The 15274-nt window shown below is 40.6% G+C and overlaps 1 protein-coding gene across 13 annotated transcripts in view; it reads left to right on the top strand.

The window, feature by feature from the left end:
- Nucleotides 1–14237, top strand: part of Styk1 (serine/threonine/tyrosine kinase 1) — a 48976-nt gene extending 34739 nt beyond the window's left edge. For 6 of the 13 annotated variants that reach the window (XM_087658933.1, XM_087658935.1, XM_087658936.1 and 3 more), the window contains 9 exons: nucleotides 886–1042; nucleotides 1376–1510; nucleotides 2891–3157; nucleotides 4021–4202; nucleotides 6382–6465; nucleotides 8701–8915; nucleotides 11102–11142; nucleotides 11754–11850; nucleotides 12795–14237. In XM_087658933.1, the coding sequence (XP_087515059.1) occupies nucleotides 979–1042; nucleotides 1376–1510; nucleotides 2891–3157; nucleotides 4021–4202; nucleotides 6382–6465; nucleotides 8701–8915; nucleotides 11102–11142; nucleotides 11754–11850; nucleotides 12795–12999 (1290 nt within the window). In that variant the 5' untranslated portion in view covers nucleotides 886–978 and the 3' untranslated portion in view covers nucleotides 13000–14237. The remainder of the gene's footprint in view (nucleotides 1–885; nucleotides 1043–1375; nucleotides 1511–2890; nucleotides 3158–4020; nucleotides 4203–6381; nucleotides 6466–8700; nucleotides 8916–11101; nucleotides 11143–11753; nucleotides 11851–12794) is intronic. The other 7 variants (XM_087658942.1, XM_087658938.1, XM_087658943.1 and 4 more) reach the window with 2 other exon arrangements.
- The last annotated feature ends 1037 nt before the right edge of the window (nucleotides 14238–15274 follow it).

The following is a 15274-nucleotide window of genomic DNA, read 5'->3' as shown; positions in this document are numbered from 1 at the left end:
TCTGGTGTCAGGCCTCTCGTTTCCAGACTCTGTTGTTTTTCCTGCAATGTGCAGCAGGCTGGCAGGCATGGGAGCTTTAGAGGCACTCCTTTCTCTGCCTCTCATCTAGGAGAGCTGGAATACACAAATTCCAGGGATCCAAACTCCAGTTCTCTGGCAGTCACAGCTAGCACTTTACATATTGAATCACATCCCCAGCCCTATGTTTGTTTGAAACACATTTTCATATAGATGTATTTCCTTTTTATTTAAAGGAGAAATAAAAGGTGGCTCTTTCTATAGTGACACTTTCTATAGTCTAGGACCTGGCTAGAATGTGTGATTGTTGAACTACATCTGATAGGAATAGAGGAAGTCCATATAAGCTTTCAGAGCTGAAGGACAAAATAGCTTTTATTAAATGATGTTTACTCAATTCTTTAGAGGGTGCAGGTATGTCATGATAGGCAAGCAAAAGCATAAATCATTTCTTGACCTTTGCCATATACTTATTTACTCAGACAATAGTTCGGATAAAGGTGGAATGAAATGTTACATGTACAAAAATGTGACATGTAGCTGAAAGCTTTTTAACAAGCTTCCAGATTGTAGGGGAGGGTAGATATCTTATCAGAGGTCAGAATGGTGCTGTGGGGCCCTACTTCAGCATGCTCACAGAAGTCTAGCCTTTACCATACTTTCAGTAACAATGAAAAAAGGACTAAGTCTAGAAAGTTGCATAAGAGAGAAAGTAAAATGTATCAGAGGGAAAATGAACATTGTTCAGACTGAATTTTAGGCAAAAGAGCAGAGAGGAGTAGGTGGCTCAGAAAAGACATTGTGTGCTCAGTATCTAGAAAGTCATAGTATATTTAAATTTTTTACCTGTGCTTTTTGTTTTTTTAGAATAACACACGAAGTCCTTGAAAATATTGCACTGCTGTGGCTGTACTCCCTGCAGCCTCTGTGGGCCCAACAGAGGAGTCTAGCCCTGTGGCTATGGGAGAGAAGGGTCGCCTGAGCCGGCTGCTGTTGGAATGCAGTCTCAGTGACAAGCTGTGTGGTAAATGCAGACACCCCATCCACCTGTAATATAGTGATGCCAGAACAATGGAGACTGAGTTCTGGATGGTTCTAGAGGAGGAGGGCTGTTTCCTTTCTAGTGGAAAGGAAAAGGGACTAGAAGGCATCATTTTTACAGAGTGAGGGATACATGCCAATCAGAGATAAACAAAAAATAATCCTTGAGGGTCTAAACCACAGGTTTAGTTTCTGGTTAAGGTTGACCTCTGTGGGACTCCATTAAAGGGAATGAAGGGAAACCAGGAGCACCGAGGCATGCTGGGTAGGGGAAACTGTGTCAGGTTTCTTCTATTCCTGTTTATGGCCTACACAGTTGTTCAAGAGAAGCAGTATGAAGTAATCATTGTTCCGGCTCTCCTGGTTGGCAGCTTCCTCATCCTTCTTGCAATCATCCTGTGGCTTTTTATCAGAGGACAGAGATCCCAAAGGCAGCACCCTGGACCCCGAGGTAAGGCTCAAAGTCTAGGGCTAGCCCTGGTCTCATGGAAGATTGATTTTAAGAAAATGATAATCCAGGTTTTCAGGGGCTGGGGATTTAGCTCAGTGGTAGAGCGCTTACCTAGGAAGCACAAGGCCCTGGGTTCGGTCCCCAGCTCCGAAAAAAAAAAAAAAGAACCAAAAAAAAAAAAAGATAAGCCAGGTTTTCAATAGCCGGAACCCATAATCAGATCTTACAAATTATAAACCCAAGCTGCTCACTATCTCACACCTAATGATTTTCTCTATAACTGATCCTAACTCTGTAGTGACCTAGTTCTCCTTTGACAGCCCAAAATAATTCATGAAGGTCTTTCTTGGTCTTTCAGCTCATATAGTTTAAAACTCTCCATTAGCTCATTGTGTTCCACAGAAGAGAAAATAGTAAGGTCCTTCCCATTGTCTGTGATCCGGCCTTTCTCGCTCTGTCACCCACATCTATCCAGTCATTCTTCTTGGCTCCATCTGCACTGCCTTCCTTACTGCGTCTTAAACATCCTAAGTACATCCTTGGCGCCTCATACATCTTGTTCCATGTGCTACAGTGTCATCATGGTTTGCTCTGTAATTGCTTCTAGACCCTTATTAAATGGTATCCTATCTGAAAGGCCTATTCATTGGCCTCCATAGATAAAATAGTATCTCCTTTTGCTATTTCCCCTCCTAACACACTGCCTTATTCATTCTTAATGTCATATGCCCAATGATTGAAAACTAATCTTCAGATCTGAACTCAGTCTATCCTCAACTCAGACAATGCATATGTATGTGGTGATATTTACTGAACAGATTGATTAACAAGTTATTAGAAATCTCAGAAGGAAACTTTTTTTAGCCAATTGTAACAGTAGCTGTGGGTGAAAGATAGTCTCATAAGACGTTTTGATAAAGGTTCATGGAATATAAAATGGTCCACATTTGAGGGCAGCCTGAAGAGAGAACAACTTATGGCTGTATATCTATTTATATTCTGCCTTTAATTCTGGAAGTCATATGACTGACATAAAGCCTATCCCTGCTGGTAGTAACTGCCATGTTTTGGTACCTGTGGTGTGGATTTCCTTTTAGAACTCTACCGTCTGGGTGCTATACTCATGGAGAACACAGAAAGTAATCCAGAGGATTATAGAAAAGAAACACAACCACTCTCAAGGGCTTCATCTTTAGTTTTCTACAAGGAGTGAAATTATTATGACCATTTTAGAAGCTCAGTGTTGTTACTCATTCACTGATAGGCATCAGATGTTCTTGTGTTAGTCATAGAGAAAATTTCCTGGCCAGTTTATTCAGTCTGCTTTTCTGGTGTCCCCAAAGCAGGGGGCAGTTGATAGACATTATCTCTTTATTCTAGGCACTACCTCTGTACCTGCATCTAGGGGCCGAAGCCAGGAAGCAGTGGGACATGGAGAAAAGGTGTTCGTGCCTCTTAAGGAGACTTCAGTGGAGAGCTTTCTACGAGCAGTCACACCTTCCCTGGCTAAGCTACAGGTGCCCAGGGAACAACTCCTGGAGGTCCTGGAACAGATCCACAGTGGTAGTTGTGGAACCCTCTACCATGCAAAAATGACCACCATGGAGCACCCTAATCCAAAAAGTGTTGTCCTCAAGGCTCTAGAAGGTAAAGTAGGGAATCTATTTTTCTCCCCCTGTCACTTCTTTGATGTTAATATTAACTGAGACTGGAAACATTAAGATGCCTGTTAGCACTTATGCTTATAATTATGTATAAGGGAAGCTTGATATAGGGTGGTTCTTCCTGGGTCTTTAGATCTGTGGCTCACTTTTGCCTACTGAAGCCCAAAAACTAGACATTTCCATAGTAGATGCTACTTGGCCTAGGATTATAAGATTATTTCCTAATTTTCCCTTACTATTTTATTTTTATTATTAAATAAATATATTTATTATCACATAAAATATCCTTTTAAAATTAATTAATTACTATTGTGTGTGTATACATGGCCTATATGTGTGAGTGCAGGTGTGTGCTGTACAGGTATGAGGTTAGAGATGAACTTTCAGGTGTTGATTCTTTTTCCATTGTGACTAAAAAGCTATGAGGCTTGCATGTTACCTGTCACCTGCTCTCATGGTCTTTTTGCACTTATACCCTTTCTTGATATTGTGTCTCTTTCCCTCCCTTTCTTTTTTCTCTCTCAACTGGCATTGGGCACATAAAACATAAAAAAGGAAGGGCTAAACATAATCAAGAAATGTCTATCAAAACTCCCAGATGGTGATGTTGTAATAAGAACATAGTATTTTTACTCAAGGAGGTGATAACTGTCCAGTTCTAAGACCCTGGCTCTGTTATCCCTGTTAAAGGACGGTGACTGAGCATCACGCTGTTCTAGATGGTCCCCTCTCATGTCCCCTTTGTGACTGCACTTCTTCCACTGTTGAATGGCACCGTCTGCCTGTGCCCTTTATTCCTTGCCTCCTGTTATCAGGTGTACTTGATGGCTCTTCTGTTTTTCACAGGCTCAGTTGGACTCCAGGAGGTCCAGGATTTTATAGGGCGAATCCAATTCTATCAGTACCTGGGGAAACATAAGAACCTGGTACAGCTGGAAGGCTGCTGTACAGAAAGGCTGCCACTCTACATGATGCTGGAGGATGTGGTCCCAGGGGATCTGCTCAACTTTCTTTGGACCTGTCGCAGGGTGAGTAAGAGAGATGCTACACTAGTAAGGAAAAGCTTTGATTCGTGTTTCACACATCGATTGACACCACAAATGTCAAAATATGCAGCCGTGATGAGGGTGAACCAATATATCACTTTTAAATGGTACTACAGCAATGTAAGTGCGAAACAGTTATCACAGAGCTGGAGGCTGTGGATGTGCCTCACTCAGTTGGGAGAATGCTGGTCTAGCGTGAAGCCTGAGTCTGGTCCCCAGCACAGGATAAAACTATGAGTGGTGACATATACCCGCAATTCCAGCACTGTGGAGGATCCTGAGTTCAAGGTCATTCTCAGCGTACATCCATTTTGAAGCTAGCCTCAGCTCCACGAGACCCAGGCTAGAAAATAAAAACTCCGTATCAGTTCTGTGCACCATAGGCTCTGAGTCACATGTGACTCTTAAATACCTGACTAGTGGGAAGAGAAACAGAAGATGAACGTATTGTTTTGTGCGATTTTGCACACTGAGTTGAAAGAGACCTATGTGGCTGGTCACTATATTGTTAGGCAGTTTACGTTTAAAGACTCGTTCTTGCATCCACCACCTAACTTTGTGACTTTGGCAAGTTTTGTTTTTGTTTTTTTGCTATTATTTGAGACAGGGTTCTTCTATGAAGCCTTGGCTGTCCTGGAAGTAACTATGTAAACGAGATCAGCATTGAACTCACAGATATCTGACTCTCTGCCTCCCAAATGCTGGGATTAAAAACATGTGCCATCATGCCTGGCCTGGAAAATGACTTCTGATCCCAAATTTTATAAATATATTATAATAAAATGTCAGAGACATTCGATATGTAAAAGGTAACAGCAATTGGTACTTAATAAGCAATGAAGATGGCAGCTGTTAGTATGATAATTATATAACGTTATGCTATTCTCAGTAATAATGGTTATTATTCTATTCTTACTAAGTATATTTTCCACTATGTAAGAGCACCCTACTGTGGCAGGGGTGACAAGGAAAGGAGTCAGCTATACAAGTTTGTGTGTCAAAATCTTAAAAAAAAAAAAAAGAGATCAGAAATTTCTAGATTCTCATAGACTTCCTTTTTTAAAAAAAAAATTTAATAAGGGAAAATGTATCAGTTGGTTATCCAATACCAAATGCTCAGCTCTTGAAAACATACACATCCAAGTCACATACAGATCGAACGGGTTGAATTTATATAGTTATGAATATGCACGCATACACGTAACATTAATTAGAGAGAAGAGGTGAGAGCAAGGGGGGAAATAGATTTGGAAAGGTTAGAGGGAGGTAAGGGAAGGGACCAGTGATATAATTACATGATAATCTCAAAAGCAAAAGGTTATTAGAACAACAAAATACTGATAATAATATCCTCAGTTTTCTTCATTCTTCCCTGAAGATCTGAAGAAACCAGTACCCCTGGTTTCTCCCTTGCTTGGGGGCCAGCTCAAGCTTAACTGGATCCTAAGATAGGCGGATCCTCACACAACTGGAGGTGGGTGAAAAGGTGCCTGCTGACTGAAGTCTTTGCCCTGTGCTGTAAATAAGGGAGTGCACACCCCGCCCGCCAGTTTAAACTTTCTGAGAGATTATCCATCTGCCACTAGTTCTGTGCTCTCGCCAACAAGCAACTTCCCACTCTTCAGAGCCGCCATCTTCTCTATTTCAGATCATTTGCGGATGCTTTTCTTACCAAACATGGCTTCTCTTCCTGGAGCTTATGTCCTTCGTCCCACCTTCCCCTACCTTTGAGGTGGCTCTCTTCTTCCTCCTGGAATCACGTGGTCTGATAGGTGCTGCACCTTTCCTTTGTAGCAGTTACCGTATGTAGCCACTTATTTATTTACAGTTTCCTGATCCTGGGTCACACGGCTGGCACTTAGTACATTTCAATGGTGGCAGCTATCAGACAGAGACAGAGACAGAAACAGAGGCGCATGGAAGTCAGAGGAAAACTTGTGGGGAGTCACTTCTGTGCCTCTACCATGTGGATTCTGGGCTGGCTTGGTGATGGTCATTCTGACCCTCTGAGCCAACCCTCCAGGCAGGTCTCCTTGACTCTTAATCCCTGTATTTTTTATGTTGTCCTTAACTTTGATATCTGCATTTCAGAGTTTTTCTACCACAATTTTAAAAAAGAGTATGATTAAGTCATTTTTACATATTTTTCTTTCCTCTTTAGGACGTGATGACCATGGATGGCCTCCTCTATGATCTCACAGAAAAACAAATATATCATATTGGAAAGCAGGTCCTTTTGGCCCTGGTAAGATCAGCGTCAATAGAAACTGATGGTGGTAGTTTCTGACCAGCCTAGTAGTTATGCTAAATTTCTCACATTGACTGTTCTAAATGGAAGATCTATTTTAAAGAGACTTAGACAAAGCTAGGGGAAGACTATTGACCAACAGTTTGTTTCTCAGCCCCATATTTATAAAATTATTTAGGTAATACCATGCACACTATAAGGAATTCCAAGCAGAAGGCTACTAATTTAGGATTGGTACAACGATCTAGAAGGATTGTGAAAGTTTACTTAGCTTAAATTTCAAAAGCAAATTTGTTATTTAAACCTATATAGATGTAAAGCAGGGAACAAGGGAAACAAGATGGAGGAGATTTAAAGGGAGGAAATAAATAGGTTAATAATAGTAGGTATAGGAAAGACAGAGATGCAGACATATACCCAAAGAACAAGACAAACCAGCTGAGATTGTGTGGGATGGGAAATTTGCTGTGATATAAAATATATGTATTATATAAATTTTGAAAAATAAGGAGCAAGGGTAAGAGAAATAAAACAGGAAAATGCCAACTGACCTTTTATTTTTAAACCAACTTAAAGAGGTTTTAAGAATTCAGGGTTTCAGAAAAAAATTACCTTTATCAAAATTACTCAGCACATTTATATATCTATGCCTGTGAAATTATTTGAACATATTTCTAAGGGATTTTTTTAAAATAGAAAGATCAAGGCTCTGTGAAATTATGATGTCAGACTTTATTGCATTTTGCTACCACAACATGTGAAATATTCCAGGGTCCAAAGGGACTCTTTTTGTGTGTGTGGTGGTTGTACTGGGAATAGAACACACGGCCTCTTGCTAGGCAAGGGCTGCATGCCTGGCCTATCAGGGTTCTAAATAGAAATAGGAAAACACTGAGTAAAAAGGAAGTGATGGTTCTAGTTGGAGCTCCCATGGGCTGAGGAGAGAACACATCTCACACGGCAGTTATCTGTGGCTCTTAGAGGGTGTAGTCCTAGCATTGCTGAAGCATGATCTCCAGCCTACCTTACCTCTGGAATCATAAGTGCAGAGGTGTCCTACTGTGACGTTTCCTCAAGCAGATGTACTCATCTGGCACTGTGTCACCTGTCACAAGGCAAGGCTGGGCTTTTTGGTTGCTTCCCTCAATGACCTTAGTACATTCTTCAATTCTTCTCACTCTAGTATAATTTCCTATGTGCACCTTAATTCTGCTTACAATATTTAGTTTCTTTGTTCTAAAAAAATTGCCAAGAGACAGAAAACTGCTATTCCTGGTCTCCTTCACCAGTGATGGGAAACTATCACTTTAACTTTCTAATTTTCCTTGTTCTGTGTTTGGTAGTCGGAGCCCTAGATCTCTGGCTCTTCAGTCATACACAGGTCCCCCCTCAACCCCCTTCCACACAACTCGAGTGGCTTCGTGCCAGAGGACGTGTTGCAGCACCTGCCACCCACCACCTCCATTTTCACCTGAGTTTTATTTTTAACACACCTGAATCCTTTGATCCTTTATAATGCCAGTCACCACCTCTCTTTCCCTAGACCGTGGCTTTGTAAATCTGTGCTAAAAAAATCTTAAAGTTTATCTTTGTAAGTCCTCAGGGAATTTTGATCTAGAGCCTGGCTTCAGGATTATGAGTGGATTGGTGGGGTCTCCACTACTTTCAGAGTTAAGGGACCAGATCTAGGCGCAATCACCTGGTGAGTGCATGGCCTTCTGTTTTCCTTTGCATTTGCCTTACAGAGGCTTCATCTGGTTGTAAGGATAGAGTGAGATGGTGTGAACCTTTGTATATGTTTATGACGTGGCATTCAGCTTTACTGCACATCCTGCTCTCTGTTCCCCAATCTACGGAATCTACTGAGTACCATCTGAAGGGAGTGTGCAATCAAGGGGTGGGTAGGGAGTAGGGCTGACCACAGCACAAGTGTTTATGTTTTCAGACTCCAGTGTTAGGGCTCGTGTGTAACATAGAACAGAGTGCTCACCTAGCATGCATAAAGTGCCGGGATCCGTCCTTAGCACTGGAGTGAAATCCACGAGTTAGTGCCGTTTGGATTATTCACGGAGTCTGGTACTCCTAAACATAGGTGAAAAGCTCCAATCCCTATCCTGGTTTGGAAATGCTGGAAGCAGAGAAGACCTTTGTCTTTTGAAGGCCACCTAGGACTGTCTTATCTGTGAACTCTGACCTTCAGAAGGCTGATTACCTTTGATGGTATTCTGATAGGAATTCCTGCAGGAGAAACATCTATTTCATGGGGATGTGGCCGCCAGGAACATCCTGATCCAGAGTGACCTGACTCCCAAACTTTGTCATCTGGGCTTGGCGTATGAAGTTCATACTCATGGGGCCATCTCCTCTGCTCGCTCCAGCACCATCCCTCTCAAGTGGCTCGCTCCAGAACGGCTTCTCCTGAGACCTGCAAGCATCAGGGGAGATGTGTATGCTATTTCTACTCTTTTGTTTCCTCTTTGTGGCTGGTCTTCTCCCCTGAAAACGCGTCAGCTTACAATCAATTATTTCTGCAAAAGAGTCAGACATACTCTTAGGCAAAAATATTTGTCATCTCCTTCAACCCTTTTTTAAAAATATGCTTTTCCAGGTAGTTCTTGTGAATTAGATTAACAGCTTTCATCAGGAAAGAAAAAACGTGAAAGTATTGTTCAAATCCATGTCAGAGGACTTATTAGCCTTTCTTTAACCTTTAGGGCGTGGGCTTACTTAAGAGCCAGGACTTTGAAATGAAATATTTACACATGCTTTAAGTCACCTCTCTTAAAAATATTTACTTATTATATGCATGTGCCTGCATGAGGTGTACAAGAGCTCGTGCTTGGTCAGAAGAAAGTGTCAAAGCCTCTTGACTAGAGCTACAGGAGGTTGTAAGCCAATATTTATGTGCTAACAACTGAATCTATATCCTCTATAGGAACAGTAAGTGCACTTGACCACTGAGCTATTTCTCTACTCCCAGCTCACATTTAGTGAAAACTTTTGCATAAATATTTATTTATCAGATTTGAAGGGAAAATCTATATTTTATGATGGATCTTGATCATGTAAGTATAGCACATAAACCATGGTCCTTCTGCCTTCACCTCCCAAATGCCTGTGTTTGCCACTGTACCCAGATATAAATCATATTTCTTGTCTGAATAGCAGCTTTAGTGAATGACAGATGGCTGGATGCCCCTTGGAGATGGTTCTTAGTGCAATGAGAGACCTGAAAATATTTGTGAAAAATTCGAGACTTTTATTATTTCCCCCTACATTTTGCTTTGTTTCGTTTTTGTTCTTCAAGACAGGACTTCTTTGTGCAGCCTTGCCTGTCCTAAAACTATCCCGTAAACTAGGTTAGCCTTGAACTCACAGAGATTCACATGCCTCTGCCTCCTGAATGTGGGGATTAAAGGTGTTCACCATCACTGCCTGGCTCACCCCCCTCACTTTTTACAGTTGATTCATCAATACAGTAATACTTTATTTGCTTAATATTTTAATTTATTTTGGATGGGGGTGGAGTTGAGACAGGGTCTTTCTATATGGCCCTGGCTATCCTGGAACTTGCTATGTAGAAAACTCTAAATTTGAGCTCACAGGATTCTGTCTGCCTCTGCATCCCATGTGCTGCAATTAACAGTGTGCCCTACCACATTCAGCTCAATCTTTTTGTGAAAGACAGAGTCTCCCTGTGTAGCCAGACTGTATTTAAATTGGTGACCCCCCTTCATCAGCCTCTCAAGTATTCGTGTTACAGGGGTGTAGTATATTCCATCACATTTTCTTTTTGGCAACATACTCTTATAGACTAGGTTTAAAACATTTAATGTATTTTTAAAGATACATCTTATGCAAACATTTAAGTAGCATCTATAGCATTTAGTGATCACACAACATAACAATAATCAATATACAATTAGAATAACCCGGATTGTAGAGAACTGAAATTGACCTTTAGAAATCCTATACCTCAGCTGTTTGAAGACACACACACACATTCATGCAGAATACTCGACTTGGTGTCCGTATCACAGGAGGCATCAGGTATTTAAACCTCAATATTGGGAGTCAATTACGATGTTTAAGCTGATGTGTCACTGATACCCACTTTTCAACAGACTGTGGGAAATTTCTCTTACAAAAGGTCACTTATTTAATGAAGGTATTAGAAGTGAAGTGTGCACCTCTCAAGTCGTACTGATTAGCTAAATTCCCTGTTCAAATATTTGAAGTTTATTTTATTAATATTTTCCCTAGGTTTGAGTAAACAGATCACCTGAGAAAGCTGTGGTTGAATTAAGAATCTGTGTTTGGTTTGTGCTGAGTAAAGGCTAGAGTTTGGGCACAAACGGATGGAAAAGATGAAAAAGATAAAGAAGGGCATTCTGTTTGAGTGAGTGCACTCGCATATGCTAATAACGAGAGCAAACATATGTCATGAGGAAGGGACATAGACACGGGTCTTGAAGGGATTAGAGTTCGAAGGGTGTAGACAGAAATGTCCTCTCATAACTGTTAAACAATTCACCTCTCCCTGGAGCCTTTGTCTCCTCTCTGATGTGAAAGTAAGCTCTCTTGAGAAAAGATAATGGTAGAAATTAAGTGGGCTACTCTGCTTCTTTTACAGTTGGTCCTTTGGGATCCTGCTTTATGAGATGGTGACTCTAGGTAAGGATAACCTTCTTGTGAACAGGCAAGCTTGCTTTTTGGAAGGTGGGTGCTTATGTGGCCCTTAAGAAACTGTTCTGAGGACAGGATGGACGACTGCACTGGATTGACATAGATTCTGAGCCTCATTCCTCTGAAGTCTACTAACATGATGATTCCTTTCCTTCGGTCTCCCTCTCCCAGACCTCCTTAACCTTCTTTAGCTCTCCTTTTCTTTACTTTCCCATAAGCCATTCCAACTCTATAGGATGTTTTCCAACCCAGAGGACAATTCGCATAGCAATATCATGTAAATGTTTAAAATGTGAAAATGTTTTCTTCAATTTGTAAACTGTGGCTCCTTTTGTATTATGAACAGTGGAAGGCGGGTTTTATTTCCTGGATTGCCTCATTTTATTATTTTGCTTAAAACTCAGGCTCTCCTCACATTACCTTTCTTCCTCAAAACACCTTTTCTGCATGTTCACACAATCTGCAGGAGTATCTCTACTGTACATAGTTTCTCCATGGTTATCTTTTAAAGGATGTTTCTCAGGTCACTGGAGATTGGTGTTATTTTCATTTCATATTTAGAAGCTCTCTTGCTGCTCTCCTGTTTTCCATATTGACAGGGGCACCTCCATACCCTGAAGTCCCTCCCACCAGCATCCTACAGTATCTGCAGAGAAAGAAAATCATGAAGAGACCCAGCAGCTGCACACATGCCATGTAAGAGGCTCTTAAAGGCTTGAGTTTCTGTAATTCCACGTCATGTATTGCTCCCTACTAACCACACCCTTTTTAATGTGCCTCAAAGGATCTTTAGTCGTCCTTATGTGCTAATTTATGCCCAGGCATAAATGAAGCATGAGGTAAAACAAAAACACTTCTGCTCAACAACGGCATTGGTCACTTTTCTAATCGCTGTGACAAACTTCCCAACAGAAACTGCTTCAGGGAAGAAAGGTTGACTTTGTCTCACAGTTCCTTTGTGGTGGGGAAGTCAGAGCAGAGGGGCTTAGTCTGTGGCTGCAGGAGCACATAGACAGTTTGTTCACATGTGTGTGAAACAGGAGGTATCAAACAAAGGCTGGAATTAGGATGGCTATAACTTATAAAAGCTTTCCCCTAGTGCAACAAGTACTCAAAACATGGGCTTGTGGGGGACTCAAGCTATAAGTGTGTCAAATATGTTTAATTATCACATATTCATACATAAGCATGCATACATCCACATATACAATCTTGAGGCTATCACTGAGGACTCTATTGGGAACCTATTTTTTGCTTCCAGAAGAAGTCTTTGGACAAAGTTCTTAACCTTAAAGAACATAACATTCTGATGAGAAGATAGTTCAAACATTGATTAAAAGCCCTACCCCTCATTCCATAAAATGGAACAGACAGTTTACTCCTAGCTTTGTTACTCAATTATACTATATGGTAGAAAAGGCAGAGCTCTTCTGATATTTTGTAGTTTGAAAAGTTTCTAGTATTCTATTATAAAAAGAAATCACATTGATAGGACGTTGAGAGTTGATGTAAAGAGAATGGTAGAGTACCAGTTTCTAGAATATATACATACATACATATATATATATACAGAACAGAAAGATCAAAGAACTAAGGGTATTATTTTGTTGAAGAGGAGCTGTGTTCCTTTCCTCTCACAGGTACAACATCATGAAGTACTGTTGGCGCTGGAGTGAGGACAGCCGTCCCTTACCTGGTGAGCTGCGCCTGCGCCTGGAAGCTGCCTCTAGAACCGCCAATGACAAGGCTGTGTTGCAAGTGCCAGAGTTAGTGGTGCCTGACCTGTATGCAGATGTGGCTGGCATCAGTACGGAGAGCCTTTCCGATAGCTACAGTGTCCTTTGAAGGTGGTTCCAGACAAGTGCATGGAATGAGTTTCTTCAAGAAGAGAGGGAAGGAACTTTCTATGAGCCACAAAGGGGAAAAAAAGGAGCATGGATCCTGCATCTTTCCCTAAACATTTTTCTAGAAATATGAAATGTTGCTGGATGAGTCTCTGCCTCTACACATTGTGTACTCTTGAGCTAGTAATCATCATCAATCACAGTTTGCTTTCCAGTCCCAAGGACAGAGGTGGCCAGTGTCATTCCAAAGGAAGTCTTAAAAAGCTGCAATGATTGTTAGGAATAGGGCAAAAGGGCTGGTCCCACTCACTCTAGGCTGATTTACCACTGAAACTATTTTTTAAATCTAAACTATTGCAGAGTACAAATAAAGCAAAGGGGTATGAATGAATAGCTCCTAATTTTTAAATATAAGAATTCATGAGAAAGAAAATGCAAGGTTCTTTTTGTTGATAAGTATAAGGTAGATCAGTATATCCTTCAGGGAAAGGTTTTGTCTCCTCTATGTTGAAGGAATATAAAAGTTCTAGTCCCTTCATGAATAGCTGAAGAACTGTAAGAAATAATACTGAGTTTTTCCTTGACTGTAGATAGAAGAGCGTCCTTTTGTTGAACTCCGAGACAGTAGGAACCACCTATGATTCTAAGTTTAATTAGAAACAAGAGGCATCACTTGATGATTAAGAACATTGTTCATCACATTTGCTTGCCCGTTCCTGTAAGACTAAGGAGACTCAACCTAAAGAACCAAAGTTAGAACCAGGGATGATGAAATGTATGGGTGTGTGTGGTGTGTGTGTGTGTGTGTGTGTGTGTGTGTGTGTGTGTGTGTGTGTGTAACAAATAAGCATGGAAGCCAGCAAGAAAACTTAGTAACTCAGGTGTTCATTAAGAGGTACAGAGAAGAATAATCTCATAGGAATACATGGTAGCTTTTACATTTTAATCATCCATTGAAATACTGTGAAACAACTCATTAAATTAGTATTTATTGACCAAAAGTAGACTTTTCAGGTGTATAGCTGCCAAAATTTATACAATAAGGAGGGTAAAGGAAAATAAGTGGAAGTAATTTTACTAGAAAGTCTAAAGAACCTACATTTTCCAAAAGGAGATTCATTGTATACAAAATGAGATGACTATCTACCTCAGAGGGTTGGTATGAGGGCCAATGAGAATATGTATTTGTGTAATATGTGGAATATAATATGTTCTCAATAAATACTAGTTTTTCTACTATCCCCTTTCTAACTCAGAACATTTATTTCTCTTTTTTTCTTTTTAAAAACAAAACACATAGAGAGCACTAGCCTGTGCTAGTATAGGACAGAATGTGCCAAAAGACGGTGGTATGGCATGAGCACCACATGATTAAACTGTCACCATATTTTGTTTATTTCTAACACTGAGAACTGAACCCAGGGTCTTAACACACACAGGCCTTGATCTAATATATTTATGTTGGGTTTTGGCTAATGACAATAATCTATGATTCCATAATAATGTTAAGTATCACAGTGAGGGCAATTCTATTTAACACGCTGGTCAGTCTTTGCAAGAACACCCTGGTACCTTGGGAAGGACAAGGAGAGCTATTGTGGAAAGGATGATTGGCAGCTGGAAACTGACACCAGGGCATCAACTGAAATCTTGATGTAGTCACAATGAGTCAGCTAAAGGAGGAATGTTTTCTTGTTGCTGTAGGGATACCACAATGAGTAGCCAGGATTTAAGTGGGCAGGAGAAGGAAGGAAGAAGGGTGTTTTCTTATTGTTTTCCACCAGCTGTTAATTTGAGCCACTTTTACAAAGTATTCCTTATTTGAATATTTAAAAATGTTGAGTGTCAAAGTTTGCTGTGTCAGACAGTGGGATATGTGTTGGAATCTTTGAACACTGTTAGGCAGGATTTATTTATGTGTGGCTACCTGCTAATTAAACCTTAAGTTAAATGTTATAAATGAAACATATGGGACAGTAGAAGGGAGTATGGAGTGAAAACTCTCTGAATAAATGGCTTTTAACCTGAGACCCCAAGGAAGGGTCATGTAATGACAGGAAGAATACAAAGAACTGTCCAGGAATGGGACTCTCTCTGGGAATTTATGACAATTGTGAGGTAAGAAGAAGTCAGTGTGGGGTTGGTAAGATAGTTCAGTCGATAAAGTGCATGCCTCCAAGTTTGCAGAGTGGAATTTGTATTTCTAGAATCCATGTAAAAGATGTGTCAGCACACATCTGTAACACCAGCATATCTTTCATAAGATGGGAAGTGGA

The sequence above is a fragment of the Rattus norvegicus genome, chromosome 4 (genome assembly GCF_021556685.1).
Source record: "Rattus norvegicus strain SHRSP/BbbUtx chromosome 4, alternate assembly SHRSP_T2T, whole genome shotgun sequence".
Classification (NCBI taxonomy): domain Eukaryota; kingdom Metazoa; phylum Chordata; class Mammalia; order Rodentia; family Muridae; genus Rattus; species Rattus norvegicus.
The sequence above is the reverse complement of the archived record's forward strand: the minus strand, read 5'-3'. Positions and strand labels throughout refer to the sequence as shown.